A 24,537-nucleotide genomic window follows, 5' to 3' on the forward strand; every position below is an offset into this window, starting at 1 on the left:
GTGACTGAATCACTGGAACCCATGATACCATGCACTATTTACAGTCATATCCCACTCCTTCTCACCCCTTCATACCCTTGAAAAACAGTGGTCTTGGATTACACCCAATACTGGACTAGAGGGTTACCAACTGGGGGGGGGGGGGGTATGTATGGTTACTGTTCTATCCCTACTCCTATACTAAGCTATACCAGTCACTGTCTTGTCACAACCGACCCTTGAGGAACCTAAACTGTCTAATAGTGACGATCTTCCATGGGTTGGGCATAGGGGCGTTATTCATTTAGGCAAACATTACATAGGGCACTCTAGTGTATCTTAATAATATCTTGCCCTAAAAAATGTTATTATAACATAATGCTCATAGGCAATGCACTGTTCAGCTATTATTCTCCCAGCGAGGTGGCTACCGTTTGGTTGGTTTATATTGATATATAAACAAATGGGGCAGTTTGTGTACCTTAAATCTAAAAACAATAATCATGATGAGACAGACATCGTGCACCAAGCCCCATTCTTAGATGGAAAACAATGCGAGTGATAGGTGAGATGGGGAAGGGATGGAGAGCGTAGGGGGGGGGGGGGGCTAGCTAATAGTACTCACCATTTCGCTATATTTTATCCCTTGATCATTGAGGACATCGAAAAACTCAGTCTGCCAGTGAGGGGCTACCATGACGTCAACAGGACTACCGACCTGTCGAGGGTGCTTCCATATATCAACCTGTCGGTGGGATAAAGAGGTATTCATATTGGAAAATGATTGAACTCATATTTCATTCTCGTAGTGTGTCAGAATAGGCCCTACATGTAACACTATTGAGGAAAATATATTGGAAGGAGAATGAGAAAGGAGGAGAGAAAAAGAAAGAGGCAGAGAAAATGTGACAGAAAAGAGAGGTAAAGAGAAATAGAGGGGAAGAGAAAGAGATGGAGGGGAACATAGGAGGGAGACCAAAAAAAAAAAAAGGGGGGGGGGGGTAGTAAGAGGATATTTCCCCCAAAATATATCTTATTATGTGCAAGATGATAAAAAGTGAGACCCAGAGTAATAGAAGGCTGATAAACTTTCATACGACAAATAAAAAAAAATAGAAACAGATATGAAAACAAGCAGACAGGGAGGAAGGGAAAGAGAGAGAGAGAGAAACAAAAAGCGAGAAAACGCCATTATCCTTCCCATCACCAGCACACATAATAATACAGAAAACGCGTTTAAAATTGCACAATTTTACAGAAGTTGTTCATAACTTTGTGGTAACTCCACGTACTTTGCTGAACTTTGCTTTGCGTTCCACCTGGGTCTATTTTCCTCACAGCTACCCACATCCTCATGTTCACACCCCAATAAGTGACCATATGAGACTCTCCAATGGGAAGCATTAACTAAACATGAGGTAACTCTTAGCACCCCCCTGATGGTACTTAACCCCATTTCTTACATCGCCTTGTTTAACCATCTCTGTACTTAATGCGAACGTATTTTAGCCACTTGCGACCAGTTTGATGGCGGATTCGTCACAAACTGCCCAACGAATGTGCGGCCATTAAAACACATTCGATTTCATGTCTCGCCATATGCAGTGCGTCCCAGAAAAAACGAAACCGAGAATTATTGATGTTTTATCATAACTTAATCACATTTATAATTAACAAATGACACATTATTTGGAAAGGTTAGATCCTCCTCTTTCATTTGATGCAACTCATATAATGCATATTTTACGCATGAGTGATTAATCACTTTGAAGAGAGGAAAACAAAAAGTCATTTGGCGGACGATATCTTAATTTCAAAGAGAAAATCACATTTCTAGAAGTTTGAGTTTTTGCCCTCTCATATGACACCTCAATCAGGAAAAATGAGCTAGGAATAACAAAGTTCAGTTTGTTTAAAATAGTGCTTGCATTTCCATAATTTGATTAAACGAATTTGTTTTCACTGGCTGCCTGCCGTACCAACAAACGATATTAACAAAAGACTTAACTCCGTTTCGTTGACAATCAGCCGTAGACGAAAGACTTCATGCATGGCTGATTGTAAACGAAACGGAGTTAAGTCTTTTGTCAATTCTGCTTTTTGCTACGGCAGGCTGCCAGTGAAAACGAATTTGTTTGCTAAAATTACGAAAATGTAAAGGCTACTTAAAAAAAACAGAACTTTTGTCATTCCTTGCTCATTTTTCCTGATTGAGATCTCATATGAAAGGACAGAAACCCAACTTTCTAGAAATATGATTTATCTTTGTAATTCAGATACCGCCCGCCAAATGACTTTTCGGTTTCCTCTCTTCAAATTGATTTTAATCACTCATGCGTGAAATATGCATCATATGAGTTGCATCAAATTAAAAAGGAGGATCTAAGCTTTCCAAATAATGTGTCATTTGTTAATTATAAATGTGATTAAGTTATGATAAAACATCGATAATTCTCGGTTTCGTTTTTTCTGGGACGCACTGTATAGTGGGGTAGTTTGCACAGGGCAGATGTCCACCAATCAAATAGTGAAGAGAGAGAGAGAGAGAGAGAGAGAGAGAGAGAGAGAGAGAGAGGGGGTGGACTGGGAGAGGGGGAAGGCAACGTATAATGAGGATACAACCCTCCCCTACACGATGGCTTGTTTTCTATATATAACTCGTATCCAATGCTACACCCCCTCCCGGTATGGCAATAGTGCCACTAAATGGAGGGGCCCATGTTGTACGCCACTAATGCTGCCCATAATAATTATACAGCATCCTTGTTTGTATTTTTTATTTTGAGCAGATGTCCATCGATGTAAATAGAGCAGTTTGTTTCACCAGATTGTAGAAATGGTTCTTCTTTGAATTCCATTTAAAAAATCGGATTATTATGTAGGAATGGGGAGTAGGGGTTCTCAAAAAGTAAACACCAAATAATGAAATTAGATGGACTCAGTTAATGCTTTTTCTTAGGGGATTTATTCGGTTTGATATGACTTTTAAATAAAAAGTCGTTTCTAAATTTCTAGATTGGGTAAACCGATTTTCTCGAGCAAAACAATTTCATCTCGTGCACTTTTCGACCATGCCCCTATTCCACTCATACGTTTCTATTTTACGAGAAGATACAGATGACATATTGTATTCCTTTTATTTATTTTGTTGCTGTTTTGACATGATTAAATGTGACGTGAAGCTTATGGAAAAAGTACTGAAATGAATGAAACTCTGATAACCTAAATATCAGAATAATTCGAAACCACTTTGAGAAGTTTGAAGGTTATATAGAGGCATCGTCATAAAGAGAAAGTACTGGCCTATTTCAAAGGAAAGGGTCTCATTCTTTAGGAACAACGTCAGGGCTATTCAAATTTCAATTTTCTGTAATTAAAATATTATATTTATTACGTAACACCGTAGATGTTTATGCCACGCTGTTGAAGGTATCCATTATGACAAACCCCCTTCCCCTTAGAAGTTCCATAGCATTAGAAAATGGGGAAATCGTACTGACTACGAAATATTATTTCCATAAAGAACGATCATAATTTTTGAAAAAAGCAAAATAAATCTACAAACAAACATTACAAAATGAAAACAAAATTAATTCGATATTTTGTCCCCACAAGGAAATTCGTGGATAACAAGGCAAGTTGAATAATTTTGACACAGTTTCCACGATAATCAACACAAGTCTACCTCAACACATTGAATGCTAGTAAAACACGTGTTTCTTTCATACTACTAATTGCGATTCAGCCAAAGAATAAGGAACAGGGGGAATACCCTTCAAAGCTTGAAATACACACAAAGGGATTTCCCCCTGTGTGCTATCTCTGCTCACCACTCCCTCACTACTATATACTGACGACTAATAACTGCTGTCCGACTGTTTCCTGTTGTGCAAAAGTATGTTTTCCTCGATAAAAGCATTTTTGTTTTGTTCGTAATTTACGATTTTTTAAATGTCTGTCATCGCCTTTGGTATGGCTATTGTCATTCTAATTGGAAAATGTATCCAGTGTCCTCTCGAAAGCATGAATGCTTTTTTGGGGTAAAAAAGGGCAAGGAACGTCTGGAACTTCCAGACGTTTTATGTCAGTTATTCTAACTTTCATTTACTCAATTCAGATTGGGGAGGGTGTGGTTTTTAGAAGGAGTGAAAGGTAGGCGATGACAAAATGTTTGCAAAGCTGTATTAAATAGCCCCTGCAAAGTAAGCCACCTATATTCCAAACAGCTGGAACGTTTCAAATGAGAGAGTGGTATGGGAATCACGTGTCGGGCATAATAATTAATTTAAAAAAACGTGTGGGGGTCATTTAGTTTCGTGCCCCCTTTCAAAATCGTGGTGGTGGGGGGGGGGGGGGAGCGTCCCCCGTCTCCAAGATTTTGTCCCATGAGTGGGTACAACTCGGTGTAAGCGGGTAACGCATGGGGGTGGGAGAGTTGGAAGAGGGTGGTGGGAGGGTTGGAAGAGGGGCACGGTACTTACCCTGTTTTCCCATACTTCTGCTAATGTGTTAACCCATAAGAGATCCGCTTCAGTCTGAGGTGAGATACGAAGGACTTTATAGCTGGAAAAAAAGACAAAAATAATTTCGTTTTCAGATTTGCAGTGTAAATGAGGTGGGATTGAATAAGATATTGAAAACAGTTAATATGATTTTTTTTTAAATACAACAAATCTATGGATGGGAGTACCAGCAACCCAGCTAACAGATTATGGGTACAATGAGCAAAAAGAAATTAGGAGCTTGGGATATCCAACCAAAATTAAACATCCCCCCCCCCATTTTTTGGGGTCAATGTCGCTATTTATAAGGACCGCTATTCGTAAGGTTCGCTATTCATAAGGTCAGCTATTCATAAGGACCGCTATTCATAAGGTCGGCTTTTCATAATTGGAGAAAAGGGTCATTATTCTTAAGGACAGCTATTCATAATCAAAGAAGAGGGTCGGTATTCATAATATCAGAGGAGGGTCGCTATTCATAATACGAAATCGGGGTCGTTATTCATAACGTGGGCAACTCGTTACTTCACACTACTTTACTGAACACAATTTTAAATCTTTTCTACAATCAAACAGTTGTGAGGAAAACCTTTTTCTTCTCCATCTAAATATTCGAAGTGCCAATAAAAATTTTGATAAACTTAAATTATTCATAGACAGTAACCAGCTTCCCAAATCTTCAATTATAGGATTAACAGAAACTTGGTTTTCCGAAAACCCATGTTCCCTCTATTCACTCACAGATTTTAATTTGGTTGTTAATAACAGAACTTTTAGACCCGGTGGTGGTGTTGCACTTTACATACCGCAACTATATGAATATGCTCTTAAACCTAATATGACTATATCTAACGATGTTTTAGAATCCCTTTTTGTTGAAATTAACAACCCAAGTGGAAAAAACTTAATTGTAGGCGTTTTATACAGACCTCCTCAATCAAATACTCAAAATTTTCTAAGAACTCTTAATGACCTTCTGCTAGATCCTCTGTTGAAAAACAAAGATTGCTGTATTATGGGTGACTTCAACATTAACTTAATGAATTGCAACATTAACAACGTTTCGCAAGAGTTTCTCGAAACTTTTTTATCCAATTCTTTCTTACCACTTATCACTAAACCCACAAGAGTGACAAAAAATTCAGCTACTATTATTGATAATATATTTAGCAATATAACCTACCCCATCCCCAAAGCCGGTATCATCCTAAATGACATTTCTGATCATTTTCCAATTTTTGCTAAGTTGTGTATAAATAAACTTGTCAAAAAAGCGACGATCACTACTCCATATCGCAAAATAACTGATGATAATATTACTAATTTAATCAGTGATTTAGACTTAATAGACTGGTCGAACGTTTTTGATTCATTAGATGTTGATGAATCGTACGACTTCTTTATCAATAAGCTTACAGCGTCTTTAAATACTCATGTTCCCCTCACCACCCACCGGAGATCAAACTATAAAAAGATCCCAATTCATCCTTGGATTACAAAATCGCTTTTAAGATCTATCAACCGCAAGAATAACTTGTATTATAAATATATTACAAAACCAAGTGACGAAGCTCGCTCTAAGTACACATTATATAAAAACACCCTTACCACTTTATTACGTATTTCAAAAAAAGAATACTATACTTCACAACTCAATTTGTACAAAAATGATATGAAGAATACATGGAAAATCATTAATGGTGTATTAAATAAGAAGAAAAAAGGATCAACAATAACAAAAATCAAAACCAATAATACTATCACCGATGATGCTGATACAATCGCTGAAAATTTTAACTCGTACTTTTCACAAGTGGGTAACAAACTGGCACAACAAGTGCCACAGAGTACCAAATCATTTAACGATTTTCTTGTCAACCCTAACCAAAATTCCATCTTTTTTAATCCTACAAACACTCGAGAAATTATAGACATTGTTAACAATCTTCTGATTAAGAAGAGCGCCGGGTTTGACTGTATTCCCAACTTCTTATTAAAGAAAATTATCAGAGCTGTTGTTCATCCCTTGGTGCATATCTTTAATATTTCACTTCATACAGGTCGGGTACCTAATCAAATGAAAATCGCCAAGGTCATACCCCTCTTTAAGAAAGGTGATAATCAACTCGTTACTAACTATCGTCCCATATCCTTACTTACCTCGTTATCTAAAGTTCTTGAGAAACTTGTTTTTACAAGAACAACCACGTTTTTTAAAAAATACAATATTTTCTCACACTTCCAATTTGGTTTCCGTGAAAATCATAGCACCTCGCATGCAATTTTGTCTTTTATGAAAACAGTTACCACTTCCATTGATAAAGGTTTGCATACTGTAGGTATATTCCTGGACTTCTCCAAGGCCTTCGACACTATAAACCATGAAATTCTTCTTCACAAACTTTCTCACTATGGTATTAGAGGGAAGGCCTTGGAGTGGTTCAGGAGTTACCTTACAGATAGGACTCAATTTGTATCGGTTAACAACTGTAATTCTTCTACACTTCCTATTACCTGTGGTGTACCGCAGGGTAGCCTACTCGGCCCCCTTCTTTTTATTACCTATATTAATGACATTCAAAAATCTTCAAATTTATTATCATTTATACTTTTTGCAGATGACTCCAACATTTTCTTTTCTCATAAGAATGCGAACCAACTACTTAGAACTGTAAACTCTGAACTAAAAAATGTAACTGACTGGATCAAGGCTAATAAACTATCACTTAATCTGCAGAAGACCAATTACATGCTATTTAGCAACAAAATCAATAGTTTGCCAGGTGAAATTATTTTTGATAACGCTGCTCTTGTTAATGTTTCTACAACCAAATTCTTGGGAGTGTTTATTGATGAAAAATTATCATGGAAAACTCACATCGATAATATATGCAAAACCATTTCGCGAAACATCGGTATTATCAATAAACTCAAATACTTTCTTCCTTCTCGAACTCTTCTTACATTATATCATACCTTAATATTACCATACATTAATTATGGGATTATAGCATGGGGATGTGCAATACAAACACAATTAAATAGGATCCTACTGCTGCAGAAAAAAGCACTCAGGATAATATTTCAAACACAATTCAGATTTCATACAGATATTTTATTTTTCGAAAATAATATTCTCAAAGTGAAAGATATCTATGTGTTCCAACTCTGCCAATTTATGTTCAAACTAAGTAAAGACGACCTCCCCGCAATTTTTTCCGATATGTTCTGCAAAAATGCCTCTGTACACAATTACCCGACTAGACAACGGAACTGTTATCACTTACCCTTAACACGAACATTATTTGCACAGAATTCATTTGTCTTCGCTGGATGTGCCTATTGGAATTCTCTTCCCAACGATATAAAAGAAGCCCCTAGTCTTAGCAATTTTAAACGTAAACTTAGGAAAACATTAATCAGCCAATACTCCCCACCAACAAGCCAAGCTCAAAAATCTAAACCTACGGAAAGATAAAACAAATCTTTCCTTTTGTTATTCCTCCTTTCCTCCTTTTTTGTTTCTTTTTTAAGAATAATCTAAACAAGCCTAACGACCTGGTGGTGTACCTGCCTCCTGTCCCCATCTCCTTCTTCCTGCCTTTCTCTCGCTCTCTATTTCTCTCTTGCTCTCTCCCCTTTCTCTCTCTCTCTCTCTCTGTTACTATATTTATCTTACTTTTATTTTTACTTTTACTTTTTTTTTTTTTTTGTATTCCCTTTTAGTGTGTTTTACTGGTATTAGCTTTCGACCATAATTATTTAAGCGTATCCATGTAACTAAGTCAGGGGCTTGCCTCATACAAGCTCTGCTTTTTTAGCAAGCCCCTCCGTTTTGAATTACTTCATCAAGGTCATTTTTTTTCTATTGTTCAGTACTGTTTTTTCCCAATATTTCTTATCAACTAAATTTTGTTCTACATAATACTGAATTTACTTTGTTTATATTATATTTGACTGTATTATATTATGTCTGTTTATATTTTGTTTGTTTTGAAACGGAAATAAAATCTGAAATCTGAAATCTGAAATCTGAAGGGTCCCTATTCATAATATTACAAAAGGGTCGGTATTTATAACACAGAAAGAGGGTCGCTACTCATAATACGAAATGAGGGTCGCTATTCATAAGGGTTATCATTCATAAGGGTCATTATTCATAATCGATGAAAAGGGTCGCTATTCATAATACGAAATGAGGGTCGCTATTCATAATAGGAGTAGAGGGTTGCTATTCATAATAGGAGAAGAGAGTCGCTATTCATAATAAGTAATGAACCTCTTTTCGTATTGTGAATAGCGACCCTCTCGTCGTATTATGAATAGCGACCCTGATTTCATATTATGAATAGCGGTCCTTATGATTAACGAACCTTATTTCTTTATGAATAGTGACCCTCTTTCACCATTATGAATAGCGGACCAGGAAGTACGGGAATTTCCACGTTATGAATAGCGGTCCTTATGAATAGCGGACCTTATGAATAGTGGTCCTTATGAATAGCGAATAGACCCCATTTTTGGGACCCTCCGACAGGCCATTTATTGAAAATAAATCTCGGAATAACATATTTGAATACATGTACATTGTACATGTACAAATGAATATCATATAATACTTCAAAATAAGATATTCATAATGAATATAATAATTGATAATAATAATATGATAATGAAAATACTATACATACAGAACATGATAATAAAGATAGATTAAAATTAAACATGCCTTTTACAGATCAAAGCGATTCCTTGAAATCATATAAACATGATGGATTTACCGATTACTGCTTGATTACGAAAAGTCTCTATAAAAATGAAAATATCACAACAAATAATATTTAAAAAGTCTAGGACATGGAACTCATGACGTGGAGTAGAGAAGGGGTGTCTGACACCTTTGTGATATAATAAAGGAGGCATGAAAAGATGTGTCGACTATTGAGTATGTTGAATTGATATTAGTCATGAACAGTACAGTGAACCATATTTTTTGAAAGGGATAGGGATACTAATATACAGCTGTTGGGGCTGTTGGTGCTGATTGCCAGTTCACATTATTTTTTTTTCAGGGGGGAGGGGGGGGGGGGTGTAATTGACAGTGTCGATTTTTATTTTAGACCCTCTTATGTAATCTCTGGGTCAACTTATCAGATATATTTTTCGCTAAATTGCTATTCAGAAAGAGACACATGTCTGGTTTCAATCAAATTTAAATGGGATGAACTTATAGAACCATATTCCTATATACATGTACATGCAGACAAATCATTGAGGGGGCACTATCATCATTGTTGGGGGGGGGGCAAAACCCTTGTTTCACGTTCCTTTCCCCTATCAGTTCCCTTATCTCTCTTAGGGTTTTATTCTTTACCCCTTCCCCGTGGGAGGGGGGGGGGGTCACGTGCTTCCTCTGTTCCTATTACGCCATTGATGCAAATGAATTGAAACAAACATACCATGGTGAGAAGTTAGATGTCTTACATCAAAAAAAGTTTGATTATGAATATCATTACAATTATCGCTCGAGAAACTGAGGTTTACAAGGCCTAATGTTGGCAATTATAGTGTAGGTTTTGCCCCATAACTATGTCATGCAAGCCGTATCAGGACAATTACCCTCCCCCCGGAAATTACCCCAGAGGACAATCAACCCCCGCGAGGACAATAACCTTGGGTATTCCTTGGGGGGGGGGGGGGGGGGGGGGGGGGTAATTGTCCGCTGGTTATTGGCCGGGGGTGATTACCCAGGGTGTAATTGTCCTAGAACCCATGCAAGTCAATCGCTCATGTAGGGGGGGGGGGGGGAGTTCTTCATTCCAATTCAAATGTTATTGATTTAAACATTTTATATTAGATTTGTCATTCTAAAATAACTGTTTGAATGTGTGAAATAGAGTCATCCGAAAACCTCATACATAATACAACACACTGATAAATCTCTCCATAAATATTGGAAATGGATATGTGCGAAATGAATAACGCATGTAACTTGTACATTGTCTAAAGAAGCTGAAGGTGGGGGGGGGGGGTCTGAATATAGTAGGCAAAAACAAAACAGGGGATACAATAAAAACGTTAAAACCGTAGCTAATAAGAAAAAAAACAAGATTGCTCGCAACACAAGGGCCCTCGGGAGAAGGATATCCCCTTACACGCACCAAACTTCATGTGTGCGATGCTCTGGCCCAAGGCGAGTGATGTTATGGCTATCCATCTTGTTTATGCAATATGTTTTATCATTTCTTTTTACAGGGCTTAGGTCCAGAGCCTTTCCCAGGGTTGCAAACATTTCGTCAGAAAAACAAAATGGGGGAGAAAAAAAAAATCAAAATATTATCGGTTTGGATGCTGTTCAGCTTCTTCAGTAATTTGTAAATATGTTTGTTATTTTTGTCTGCGATGTAATTAAAAACGGTTGTTATTGGAAAAATGTATCTGTTGTTTTAAAGCGTATCTGCCATAGTTTACAGGAGGGATTAGACTGCCCTGCAAGGTCACTGGACAGGTGGTTATCTCATCAACTCAGCTCTCAGTTAACATAAGAAAAAGAGGATCATGGGGGGCCAATGGTCACCGATTAGGCATGGTTTGTTGTATAGAGGGCGCAAGTAGCTACAAGTAGTGCAGTGGGCCTTTAATTCCGCGAAATCTACCACAAGCAAATGAATGGTATTAACATTCCAAGAAACAAATTAAAGCTTGCCAAAGATGGACAAAAAAATGGATTTTGATACGAGATAATGCGGTAATTGACAATATTGGGTAAACACTCGAAAATTGTTCATCTTTCATAAGTAAAACGAGATGTAAATACCTCTCCTTTTACATCTCTCATTTTTTAATCATCAACGAATCATGAAACTTGCTTATTATACTAGTTTTAAACTAGTTTGAGAAATATGAACTGACTGTTTGAATTTATTCTGAAGTTTCGCTAACCCGCTCTACGCCTACACATCTTTCAACATAATGACAAAAAGTGTTTCCCTCGCGAATCGACAAAATTACAAAGTCTCGTCTCTAATCTTGATCTCACTTAAAGATAAACTTTAGTACTGGTAATGCGATTGCATTGTGAAAGAAAAGGTGTGGAAAGGATCAGAAACAGTTGATCAAGTAGCATGTAAGTATCGGTGAGCACTGCAAGGTTCTGGAATCATCAAAATGATAAGAAATTTGGCCAAGTCTTGATAAAGTTACAAACACTGCACACAGAAAGATGTATATGGGACTACACGAACACGTGGCGTAAAAAGCCGGCCCCCGATTTTTACGATGTTACATGCATATTTAGAATATGAAGGCATTCGAAGAGCCATGCTTTTCAGGGAACATGTCTTATCTGATGTTCTTCCACACTTGCATAATAAGAATGAGTAATGCTCTCAAATTATTTTTCACCTCTTCCCAGAACTCAACCTTCTCTTTAATTCTGCAATGATGATAAACACATCTTCCTATTTTTTCGCAACATGTTATTTGATATTGTCTGATAGTCTTTGCAGACATTGGCGTAGCATGGGTCTATCCACCCTTGGGGGGGGGGGGGGCACTGGAACCATGGGGGATGCATGATGTAGTTTAGGCGTCTTCATTTCTCGTCTACTTCCCCTCTCGCTTTCATTTGCATTTGTTTTTCTTCTCGCTTTTTCGTTCTTGTTATTTTGTGTTTTCAATATTCGATAGAGGCCATGTGCCCTCGTGACCTTATAGCTAAACCACTGTCTGCAGACGATATTAAGGTGTGGCTGGAAAGATGCAGTTCGCGCCAACCGTGCACCCGGCTTGAACGGTTGCCATAGCGACGGGTGGACGCATCCTAATGATTACACAGGGAGACAGAGTAACAGTTTACTTTAAGGGAAGAGCTTACTCGATCCTTGGACCTCCCGTTTCAAGGCTGACATCTTTCAGGGGTTGAAAGAAAATCATATTTTAACACGTATTTGAATAATTGTCATGTCCTTCATCAACACGGCGAGATTCCAAAAATATCTCAGACCGCCAAAGCCAAGGTTGTCCAGGCATTGGCAGACGTATTACTTTTGTTCTGACAGGCCCCGAAATGTCACTTCTGATTATTATAAAAGCTTCTCACACTCAGAATATCATTTTGAATTTAAAAATCTCTCTTTTCCATTGATCTTCCTTTATACAGATTCATAATCAAGAAGCATAATGGACCTACTCAGACATACAATATAAAAAAAAAACACCGCATCCATCACTTTCTCATTTAGGTAAATGGGCCTCTACCAGTCATGTAATTCACAGAATGGCTTTTAGAGACACACCCTAGCTGCTTTTAACAAGATACGCCCATATAATTTGGCCTCAACCACAATAGTTTTTAACGTTCTGACCTACATTTTCATAATTTAGAATTAAAAAAAAAAATTGTGGGACGTATTAGATAGGGGCGCACAGGGGTACCCGCCAAATTACTCTAAAAAAGGCGTAAGAGAATTAGAGTAGCTGTGGGCTCCGTCTTTTAAAGAGATGCGATTGATCCGAATTAATTGCAAGTCCTCCAATCAATCGCAAGTTTGCAGTACCCTATCTCTTATGTACAAAGTTGTGATTGATGTCAATTGCAAATAAAAAAAATTCAATTCATTTATTTCATTCTCCATAAAAAACATTAAAACGTACAAACATGGTATACAGATAAAAGATTGATTACAAGAAAAATACAAAGGGAAGGAGCAAACAAAAGTTAATAGAAATGTGGGGTTAACAAAAAGGGCAATTAGCCTTATGAACGTCAACCCCTTAAAAAGTGTACACTGTGTTGTTGAGAAAAAAGAAGAAGAAAAAAGGAAAAGAAAAGCAGAGAAAACCTGAACACCAATATAAAAGAAGAAAAAAAAAGGGGGGGGGAAGGAAGGGGGAATACACTAAAAAGTGAATTAAAAGAAACGTAACGTCATTTATTTTTGGATTGAATACAATGCTAAAATATGGGATTTATACAATCGTTTAAAAATATTAATTGAATTAGAGTTTTTCATATTAAACGGGATATTTTTCCATATAACTGGCCCTTTGAAAAAAAAATGGATTTTTAAAAACATTTGTACGGATTTTAGGAAAATGAAAATTACCAGCATTACGAGTTTCATGAGAATGTATTTCATAATTGAATGTAAATTTGTATGACATGGACCTTGGCAATAAACCTTTGAAATACATAAACATAAATATAGCAGTATCAAAATTATTTATATCATAAACATTTAATAATATTAATAATAGAGAATATTTATGAAGCGCATCATAAATTGAAAATTTCTTCATGCGCTTAACAATGACAAATTTGAATATATAAACAACATTAAAGCCCCTCTGTCCTACTTGTAGCTACTTGCTCCCTCTATATAGAAAACTTCCCCAATCGGTGCCTGTTGGTTCCCCATGATCCACTTTTTCTTATGTTAATTGAGAGCTGAGTTAATGAGATAGCCACCTGTCAGTGACCTCGCTTTGTGGTCTAATCCCTTCTGGCCCAGTAGTATTGACGGTCTTTAATACAACAATAAATAACAAAATAGATAAGCAAATAAGAGGCACAGTGTGGGCATTGAACGGGGCATCGTAAATTAATCGAACAGCCTTCTTTTGTAATTTAAATAGTAATGTCATAAAATAATCGGAACCATTTGGCCATGTAATACTACAATATTTATTGTGTGGAATTATCAAGGCATGATGCAACATAATCAAAATATATCTTGGGGAGTGTCTTAATTGATAAATAATACCAACTCCCTTATCAACCCTGTTACATATGACACAATTGTGTTCATGACATGTCACTATATCCTCGATGTAAACACCGAGAAATTTAGTGAAAGAAACTCGAACTATAGCCTGTCCATTGAAATGAATAATCAAATTACCATCTTCTACTTTTCTATTTGTAAATAACATAAATTGAGTTTTATCAATATTTATAACTAATTTATTATTTAACAACCAATCATTTAATTTGTGTAGTTCGACAGTAAATGTATCTAGTAACATGTTCATATTACTTCCAGACATTAACACACTGGTGTCATCTGCAAAAAGAATAAATTGTAAGAGTTTAGAAGAAGTAATGATATCGTTTATATAAACCAAGAAAGGTAATAGACCCAATATAGACCCTTGGGGCACTCCGCATCGAATTTGCTTATTTGAAGATTGATGATTATTGATAACTACAAATTGAGACCGGTCTAACAAATAACTCTTAAAGGCACACTGCCATACTTGTAGCTACTTGCTCCCTCTATATAGAAAACTTCCCCAATCGGTGCCTGTTGGTCCCCCATGATCCTCTTTTTCTTATGTTAAATGAGAGCTGAGTTAATGAGATAGCCACCTGTCACAGTGACCTCGATGGCTCGCTGTGTGGTCTAATCCCTTCTTGCCCAGTAGTGGTGACGGTCTTTAAATACTAATAATAAATTTCCACGAATTCCATAATCTTCCAATTTGCTTAACAAAAAAAAAATGATCTAATGTATCGAAGGCTTTGCTCAAATCGAGAAACAATCTACCCATGTATTCTTTAGAATCGATAGCTTTACAAGCTTTCAGAATAAATTCAAGAAGCGCCATCAATACGGAGTGTCCCGAACGGAAACCTTATTGATCATCAGACAAAATATAACATGAAAATAGAAAATCATTAAAACGTTTGTATAAGCACTTCTCAAAAATCTTTAAAAACAAAGGTAAGACAGATATTGGGCGGTAATTTTGGGGATAACTAACATCGCCTGATTAAAAAACTGGGATCACTTTTGCTATTTTTAATTGAGTAGGGAATACACCGTATAAAATACAAAAAATATTTATAGAACATTGTGAAGCAATTATATGAATGACTATTTTAATGACACCAACATCGATTTCATCATATCCGGCACTAGTTCCATTTTTTAAAGAACAAGTTACGATTAATCACAACTGTTTGTAAGACGGGGCCCTGGTTTGCAGCGTCAGGGGACCCCATGCGGTCAACAAACTAAGCGATAGATCATTCTGATCAAGACATTGTCGATTTCCGGCCTAGTAAGGATTATCCATTTCATGATGAGACTTGGACCTGGGTCGAAAGAAGCAAATTTGGTTAAAATGCCTTGTCCAAGGTTGTCAACACCGGACGAGACCCAGGACTTCTCGTGTGACGGTCAATGCATTAACCAATATACCAAAGAGCTCCCATTTTAAAGGTAGTCTGTCCCTTTTGCAGACTGAACATATAAAATTATGGAAATCCTTTGGTAAACAAGAGATAATACCAACTACAAAATCCTCTTAAGATATTAGAATTGGTAATTGCCTCTACGTGGAATTATATCGACTGTTAGGAAAAATTTCTTCCATTGTTGCTTAAAAAACACGTTTTCTTGGTAATTTGGCCATTAATGATACCATGATTGATTTTGTGATGGACCAACAATAAGCTTAATATGTCTTTGATGTTGATCAATTAAAAAATCCATTATTCTAATTTTAGAATAATATGGTCTTTTTGCGAGGTTCGTTACTGGGAATATGATTACTGAACCTCCGGTTTAATGAACCGAGTTCCATTTTCAGAAACACGACCCTCGCTATAGGTGAATTTAGGAATTACCACATTCTAAAAATAATTAGAAGTTACCGGAATTTTAAAAATGATTTAGACCCTTCTCAAAATTTATCGTTACCTTTATAACATCTTTATCAAATAATCCGAAACGACGCGAGGCAAAATGGTTAAAACATTATGGGCAGAAAGATGACCCAAAGATAACGCCATGACCAAATGAAAGAAATTATAGTAAGAATATCGCGATCTTAGAGGAGAGAAAGTGCAATACTTGGGTGGAAAATTAGGGAAAAGTCTGATAGTGTTATTTCAGTTGTTACAAATTTCATCTCAAACGGTTATTTCGTGTGAGGTGTTATTGACTTGAGGTTTTATCATCCATCAGAAGACCACAAAAAGCAATAAATGACGAAACCACAAATACCTAAAACTATCAAACAAAGAAAAAAAAGGATTTTGTCCGTTTTAATGGATAAAATCATGGAGTTGTTAGGCTGTAGGAGGGAAGGCACCGCTCTGACGAGCATCTACAAAGGCAAAGGAGGGATGGGGGGGGGGGGACACGAATTCTGTCTGTTTGTTATAAAGTGTGCAAAACGATGTGCAGGAATCTGTGAAGGGCGGGGCACAGTTCCGAAAAAATCTTGGACGAGCACCCCCCCCCCCCCCCCCACCCCAAAAAAGGGGTGAAAGGTGAATTTTCGTGTATTTTTTTGCATGTTTGGGTCTACATTTTGAACGGGACTCGGTACAAGAACACATCTAACATGGGACTACACTTTCCCCTTTATATACTTATGTTTTGTCTCTTGGTTTAAAGATACTATGTCCCTTTTGCAGCCAACATCAAATTCTGTAGAGCTTTGCAGGAATTATGAATATGTCATGTATGTCCTATCTGTGAAATTTTAACGTTAGCAGTTTCCTAGTATTCAAATTATGCAAGGAAATCCATTTACTTGCTAGACTTCACTGTCAGACACTATTTGGTGACTGACTGGCTTTTTCTTCTTTGGTAATAACATACATAAAATGAGTTGTAAAGGGTACATGAACATTTGTCTCCTTCAATAACCCACTTCTTTTAATGGGAAAATTAAACTGATTGAATCTTTGCGCAGCATAAAACGTACACCATTCGGTACAATGGTCTGAAAGTCAGACTATTACTTACTGGCTCTATAGCTCTTAAGTCGATGCGACAACTAATAGTTGTCATTTTCCCACTTAAGACATTTTCAAGCCCCCCTTTTTTTAGGAAAGTTCTAAATTAGTATTATTTTTCAAATGCTATTGGAATTTAAGCTTTTCATTTTTTGGGCCTGCAAATGGGACATAGTACCTTTAACACCAAGGGGTGGTTGTAACGCTCCAATTAAAAAATATTAATAAGTATACAAAAACATATCCCAGAGATGGTGGGTATGTAAAGTGATGAGTCGCAAAGCGAAGAGAATGAGGAAAGGAAGAATAATTCCCAGGCGCTATATATAGGCCGATCAAAACGAGCTAATCTGATTGAGGTCAAACTGATCTATATAATATTTGAAGTAGAAGCTCTGTTAGACTTGCATTTTATCGAGTACTACCATTAAGGAGATATTATGCAAAAACTTTAGCCTTATATCTCATCATTACTAATGGTGAAGCAACTGCATTGTATAAAAGGAAATTGTATCTTAGATATTCTGAATGCTTGGTTGCGTGGCAGATGGGAATTATTAGGCAATGTGTTTTGGAATCATACAAAAATGCAACAGAAGCACTCAATAATTACTGCAAAAGCTCGTATAGGATCATGCCAGAAGCGTGATAATCATTGAGGAAAATAATTTTCCTTCCTTGTACAGTATAACGTTATTTTAGGACTACATGTAGCAATAGATTTAGTCAAAAAGTACATTCATTCATGGTCACGTGGTTCGAGGATGATCAACTAAATTTTTCATTCACCGCCAGGCAAAAGCTTTCCTTGGAAATAACAAGAAGAAGAAAACATACAGCGATTTTGCTTGATTTTATACCTGAACGGATCGCTTCCCTCTAACGAATTTCCACTTTGTCCTACTCCCGAAGGCATTATGAGGAAAGTAGTTTGTGATTAGTTATATTCTGTTGTTGATTTTTCTTTTTATTTAGGAGAGAACCATAGTTGCCCTTTCGCGGACCTAATTCACATTTATGCAGGTTATTTGGTCCGAGTATATAAGTACGTATAATTTGCAGCTCCCGTAACTTTACTCCGTTCCGCCCTATTTTCGTTTGATAACGTATCATATAAGTTTGGTTGGCGACTCGTTACTATAGGGTCAATGTAGATCATCAATCCTTGTAATGGTTGATGGTTTGATGATTTGTTTTGTCTGACTGCTAAGATAGCATGTGTATGCTTGTAAGTAATCATCCGGGGGACCGACGGCTTTAAGTCCTCTCTTAGGGACTTGGTGATGAGGATGAATTAAAGGGCACTTTTGCATCGACTTGGCTTCGTACCCGGGACCCCCGGTTACGAGACCACTGCTCTACCACTGAGACACCGCGTCTCCTCGATGAATGAAACTTACTCTTCTAATGCAGCAGATTTACATACAAATTGGCCAAGGGCACTAGACTCGTTAGGGCACCGAGGGGTTTGTAAAACAAACAACAAACAAACGAACGAACAAACAAACAATTTCTAAATCTTTGTTTGCGAAGAAGGGTTAATTATGAATTTTAGATCATCTTTAGATTGGATTAAATTTGATTTGATTTATTTGCACACGCTGATAACAAATTGGAATCATACTACAATATATATTGTGTAATTCAACAAATGGCAAAATTACGTTTAGAGAAATTAATCAGGCAAACATACGTTATAGACCAATGGAAATAATGAGCAAACTTGGATGAGTAATATCTTATAAATAATTCTGCCCCCCCTAAACTATTAATTCACAAGTATTAGAAAAATGTATAATACGAAACAAAGGCGAACATGATGCTATGCAACTAGAGCTTGAAGTCTCTAAATTAAAGTCATATCCATGATCCAACAAGCAAACAGACAGCTAGACAAACTGAATGAAAATCTCCAATGTAATACCCCTAGGGTTGTTATTACATTTAATCCTTCTATTGATAAGTGTGAGATTATTGCACATGCCAACAGGGAGCAAACAGTGTTAGCAAACTGTGACACCACACCCTACAGACAGAATAACAAAACACGCATCATCGTCCCGGATCATCGTCTGTAAGAAAATTCGAATGAAAAGCCCCCGAACGCGGGAAAACTCGAAATATGGCCGGAAACTGTGTTGATTTATTAAAAACATCCTGCGGTCATAGATTTCTGGTCACACATACATGTATGAATTATGTACACCGGACTAAAACTCAATCATCGCATGCATGCATTGTCGGTTCGTTTGGAATACGGTGAATTCCATTTTCTCTTATCAATGTAAACATTCATATTTCCATATCCTCATACCCTCAAATGCTATATTTCCGGCATGTCTCATAAATGCCATAAACCCATAGCTTTAACATGGAATTATGATTTCTACATATATCTTGCCCCTTTTCTGTCTGCCTTTCTGTCTGTCTGTCTCTCTCCCTCACCGCCTTGCTTTTTACCGGTTTCTCTTTGCCCCATTACGCTACCACCCCTTCTTTCCCTCTCTTTCTCTCTCTCTCTCTCTCTCACTCCTTCTTGCTTTCTTTCAATTTTTCTTTGCACACACTATGTGACTTAGTCCCCCTCTCTCTCTCCCCCCCCCTCCATTCGAAATGCCCTATAATAGCTGTCCCTTTGCCCAGTTATGTATGGAATCCCTGCTTTTCTCTCTCCCTCAGACTCTCTTTCTTCCTCTCCATTGAGTATACCCCATCCCCTCTCTCTCTTCTTTTCTCTAACCCAATTCCCCCGCCTCCTTCCCCTCAGCTCTCCCCTGCATGCCTTACAAATAAATTCATGTCTCTCTTGCTCTCATTCCTCTCCCCATTGTCTCTATCTGACATGTTCGTGATTTTGTCAGCATTAGTTTGACCGATCTAGGAAGATTTGCTAGAGTGACATGACGTTTGTGTTTATATTCCAGTGTGCTGACAATGGTAAACGATTGTAATAACTAATACCACAGCGGGATCAAGTCTGAAAAACCGAATGCATCTCTGACAACATTTCCTGTCAATATTTAACGGTTATAATATATTCGAGTAATCATGAACTCTAGCAACCAATAACCCTCTTAGTGAATGATTTGTTAAATTGTGAATAGCAGAAAATAAAATGGGTTATTTTCGATCATTACTCTGATTGCAAAAGCGCCTAACTGGTATCATGAATGAGAATGTGTGGGGGGAGGGGAGGGGAAGGGGGAGATCAGCTAATATCATCTAAAATTGGGATACATTTTCCAACAAGGAATCAAAAAAGTATCCTCGGGTTTCTGCTGACAAAAGTTTTGTTAAGATCTGAATGCAGGGTTTCAGTCAAATTTTCCAAAAAAAGACGCCCCCCTCGCCGTTTTCCTCATCATTCATCCCGACTCAGTCTTGTAGCCATGCCCTTGAAATTAAGAAGCCCATGCTGTCTAGATGTCGCAATGAAATACATTTGCAAATACATTAAAATTCACCATTCATCCAATAAGAGATAAGACTCATTTCGGAGAAGGGCACAGGTAAACATAGGGATTATCCTCCTAGCCTTAAAGGCTACATAGTAACGGTTAATACAAACAAGCTAAATTAATAAAATAATTGTCCTTGATACATTTGATGTTTCGGAATTGCTCAACCTGACTGCTAGGAAATCATGCATATATGCTTGTAAAAAAAAACAATAAGGGGACCGACGGTTTTTAGCCAGTCCGAAGGACTTTGATTAGAGCCCGACCCGAGAACACGAGCGCATTTACTTGGTTTTGAACCCTGGGCCTTCCGATTACGAGACCACTGCTCTGAGCCATCGCGCCTCATTTTGTTCTAGATTGTAAATTATGTGTGCTCTATTTCAACAGTGGAATTACTGGTAATTATGAAAAATATTACCCCTTCGATGCGATTCCCCCTTCGGATACCGTGACACATCCGTGAGCCTCCCTGATACATATAACGTAATTCCTTATTCAGAATTATCGAAAATCATGTGAGATCCCCTGTCGCCACCATTTGCACGCAAAGTTTGACCGACCTAGGCCAGGGGCCTCGGCAGAACTTTATATGGGAACATCGTGAGCTAAAAATAGTCAGATTTTATGACAATTAGTGGCGTAGCATTCGTCCAGACATTAAGGGGCACCAGCAACGGGGGTGGGGGAGGGGGTCCGGTCTTATTATTGATGAATGAAAATGCTACTTAACAAGGTCTTATTCGGGTGAGGGTGTGGGAAGGATTCATATTTTCCTTTCTCATCCTCGACCCCCTTCTCACTGTCCCTTTCTCCCTTTTCTCTTTATACTTCTATTTCATTCGACTGGGGGCACATGCCCCCATGTAGCAACGCTAGTGTTTACACCATGTGATATCTCCTATCTTATATAAAATACACGTGTTCATTGTATTATAAATATGTTTACCGACGGCTATCAAAGAACACATTAAAATCACGGATGTGGAGATGAAAGAAAAAAAAACACTAAATTCTTTATTCACGAAAGAAAATAATATAACATATTCGAGCTCTAAACTATGACAAATTCACCCCTATCACGAAGTCGACCTGCTGAGTGGCAATTATCAAGTAAACATAATTTCCCATATCAAGCATTATATTTTACATAATAAGTACTGTATCAAACTAATAGTTGTATATACTACAGCTTTGGATATGTCTAAATATCTTGTATTACCACTTTGCAGAACTTGACAGTTGACACGTCAACTAGCTATAGGCCTAACGGTGGCTACTACGTATTGTACATACAAAGAATTTGTTTAAAAAAATGGAAATAAAGTATCTATGCAACAAAGCAGAGTTACAACCCTTACTTAATACAATCAGTCATTATCTCACCACAAGTCATTCGATCTCATGATCTCGCATTAATGTGATGATATCTTTTCACTGAACAAAATGTATTTTACTTCAGGACATTAACCTCAGAAAATGCCTTGCATTTAAATTGATACAAAGGAGATGAAAACGAACCGAAATAAAAGGGTAGCCTACATACTCACTTATCATAACGAACAGCTGCGATGGCTAGCCCGAATAGGGAGAGGGAAATAAGGAGAAAACACCCCCTCATAGTTGTCCGATAATTCCTCATAGTACTGACTCCAAACGATAAAACAAAAAGCAATCGAAAATATCCACCAAACATCGACTCCGAAATAATCCGTCTCTTTATCATCTGCGCATTGACATGGTGTCGCGAACGAGTTTGCATCTCAATTATCCCCAAAGTAGGTTATTGCTGACGTCATTCTTATCTCTCGTGAAGGTCTAAAGCTCAAAACAATGGATAATTGTCTGAGGTATAACGCAAACCATCTAGCAATGGACTGGGGTCGTACAAACGCTGTCCCCAGCGCGGTCAGAGCGCCCGCTCTATCACAAAACGAGAATCGTCAGGCAAACCAGAAAAAAACCGCGGCAACTTGGCAGTGACGTCACACCTAGGTGATTAAAACTTCGCTGTTGATATACAGAGAACAGGGTTACCAGATTAAAATTAAAAGATGATTAAGACTTAAGTGTATTTTGAGATGCTTCGTTATAGTCGGTAGAATGGAAGAGAATAATCAGATGTGCGCAAAGTTTGTAACTTTGTTCAACTCTCTATTTTTGCGCCTGGATATAATATAATCGGATAATCTCGTTGACGGCATAAGCGTTATCAGATTATCAATTATGTGGGGGCAGCCTGGGATTGTTTTTATCTGTTTTGTGTGTCAGGGATTCAGTGGAGTTGTCGCATTGATCCTAAACGCCTAATTTAATATTTTGGCAAAGGATAACCTTTTGTCTGGGGCATTTTTGATGGCTGTACTTTTGCTTCTAGTCTTTATAAAATGCTCTCCACATTTTGCCTTTTTCGCAATAACCCTATATTTATACTTCTTTTACTCAACGCAATCAATTACATTTTTGTTGGAAGTATGCTGACTATCAATGATTAGGATGTACCTTATATTAGTTGTTGTATTTCGTGTCATTTTCCTAAAATTCTCTTTCTAAGGTGTGGTTCAAAGATTTAAAATTTCAAATATTAAAACTTTAACAATATTCAATGTTTGGTAGAATTACGCACAACTCCATTATGCTACTATGTTAGACCAAAATATGGAATCAGCTTTGAACGAAAGGATTATATTACTAATCGATACAAAATAAAGAAGTGACAATAAGATACTAAGTTAATAATTAGATACTTATTCAAAAATGAATATTCAAAGATAAACACGATACCTTTCGATATAGCGGCGTCTATATTTGCTAACACCTTTTTTTGGTTGAAGTGCAGATGTCTGAATTATATTAAACGTTTCATTTATTCAAGCATACAGCATTTTTTGGCGCGGTCCGTAAAATTGACCTTTTGTGTTTCTAGGCTTTGGACAAAAAAAATATTCATGCTTCCCGAAACTGACCAGAAAAAAAAAATCGGGTTGTCTGTTTGGAAAGTCAGCAGGAAGCGTGTAGGGCTCACACTTGATTTCTGTATCAGCTGTCTCCACATGTATTCTCTGTTATACAAAATGGGACATGAAAGTACAAAGGTGATTTTAAAATGACGAAGAAACTGTCATTAAGCCACAGCAATGGATATAGAAATGCAGACAGTCTGGGAAGTAACATTAAAAAGTGGGGGCAACAAAAAAAATGTTGGAAGCAATATTGCCATCTGCCCCGAGTCAGCTGTTCCCCCTTTATTATTTTTTATTTTTTATAGACAGCCTCTTTAAATAGCATTTGGTGATTATCGCCCTGTTACCTCATGCCACCGGTTAAAGTAATTAGGTGCAAATCCACATAATTGCAATCGGCCTCAAAGTCCTCGAGATGAGCAAATATTACCTACATGACCTATTTGAAACACCAGTACTCCATATGTTTCACAAAAAGGGTGAATACCTGTAGCCTCTAATTAGTAATTGGCAGTCATATAGTTATCATCTTCTTTTTTTTCATCGCCAGCTGGATAAAATCATGTAATTGCCGTTATCTTGGATATCTAGAGGGTATTGAAAAAATGTACCAACTTGTATTCAGATTCAAGTTCATATTTTAGAGCTAGATCGGAGAAGGGTGGGGGGGGGGGGCAAGAGTCACTTGTAGCACTTGTTCCTCAAATGGGGGCAGAAAATTAACCAAAATCCATGTCAACGATTTTAATAAGGTAGCCGAAATATTTTCTTTTTGTTTTTCAATGGTGAATCTGTTCATCATATATTCAGGAGAGGGAGGCTGATTAATCTTCGAGCAAAGGGACGAGAACAACATATATATATATATATAAATATATATATAT

General features: G+C 37.2%; 1 protein-coding gene across 1 annotated transcript; it reads right to left on the bottom strand.

Annotated features, from left to right (window-relative positions):
- Positions 1–586: 586 nt before the first annotated feature.
- LOC115923301 (carboxypeptidase A1-like) lies at positions 587–22,604 on the bottom strand. Its single transcript, XM_030983750.1, has 3 exons — positions 22,241–22,604; positions 4,461–4,542; positions 587–724 (listed from the first exon to the last, which is right to left on the bottom strand). The coding sequence occupies exons 1-3, from the start codon at positions 22,450–22,452 to the stop codon at positions 587–589; spliced, it is 432 nt and encodes a 143-aa protein (XP_030839610.1). The 5' UTR covers positions 22,453–22,604.
- Positions 22,605–24,537: the final 1,933 nt, after the last annotated feature.

The sequence above is a fragment of the Strongylocentrotus purpuratus genome, unplaced genomic scaffold, assembly GCF_000002235.5.
Source record: "Strongylocentrotus purpuratus isolate Spur 01 unplaced genomic scaffold, Spur_5.0 spur5_contig_831, whole genome shotgun sequence".
Taxonomy (NCBI): Eukaryota; Metazoa; Echinodermata; class Echinoidea; order Camarodonta; family Strongylocentrotidae; genus Strongylocentrotus; species Strongylocentrotus purpuratus.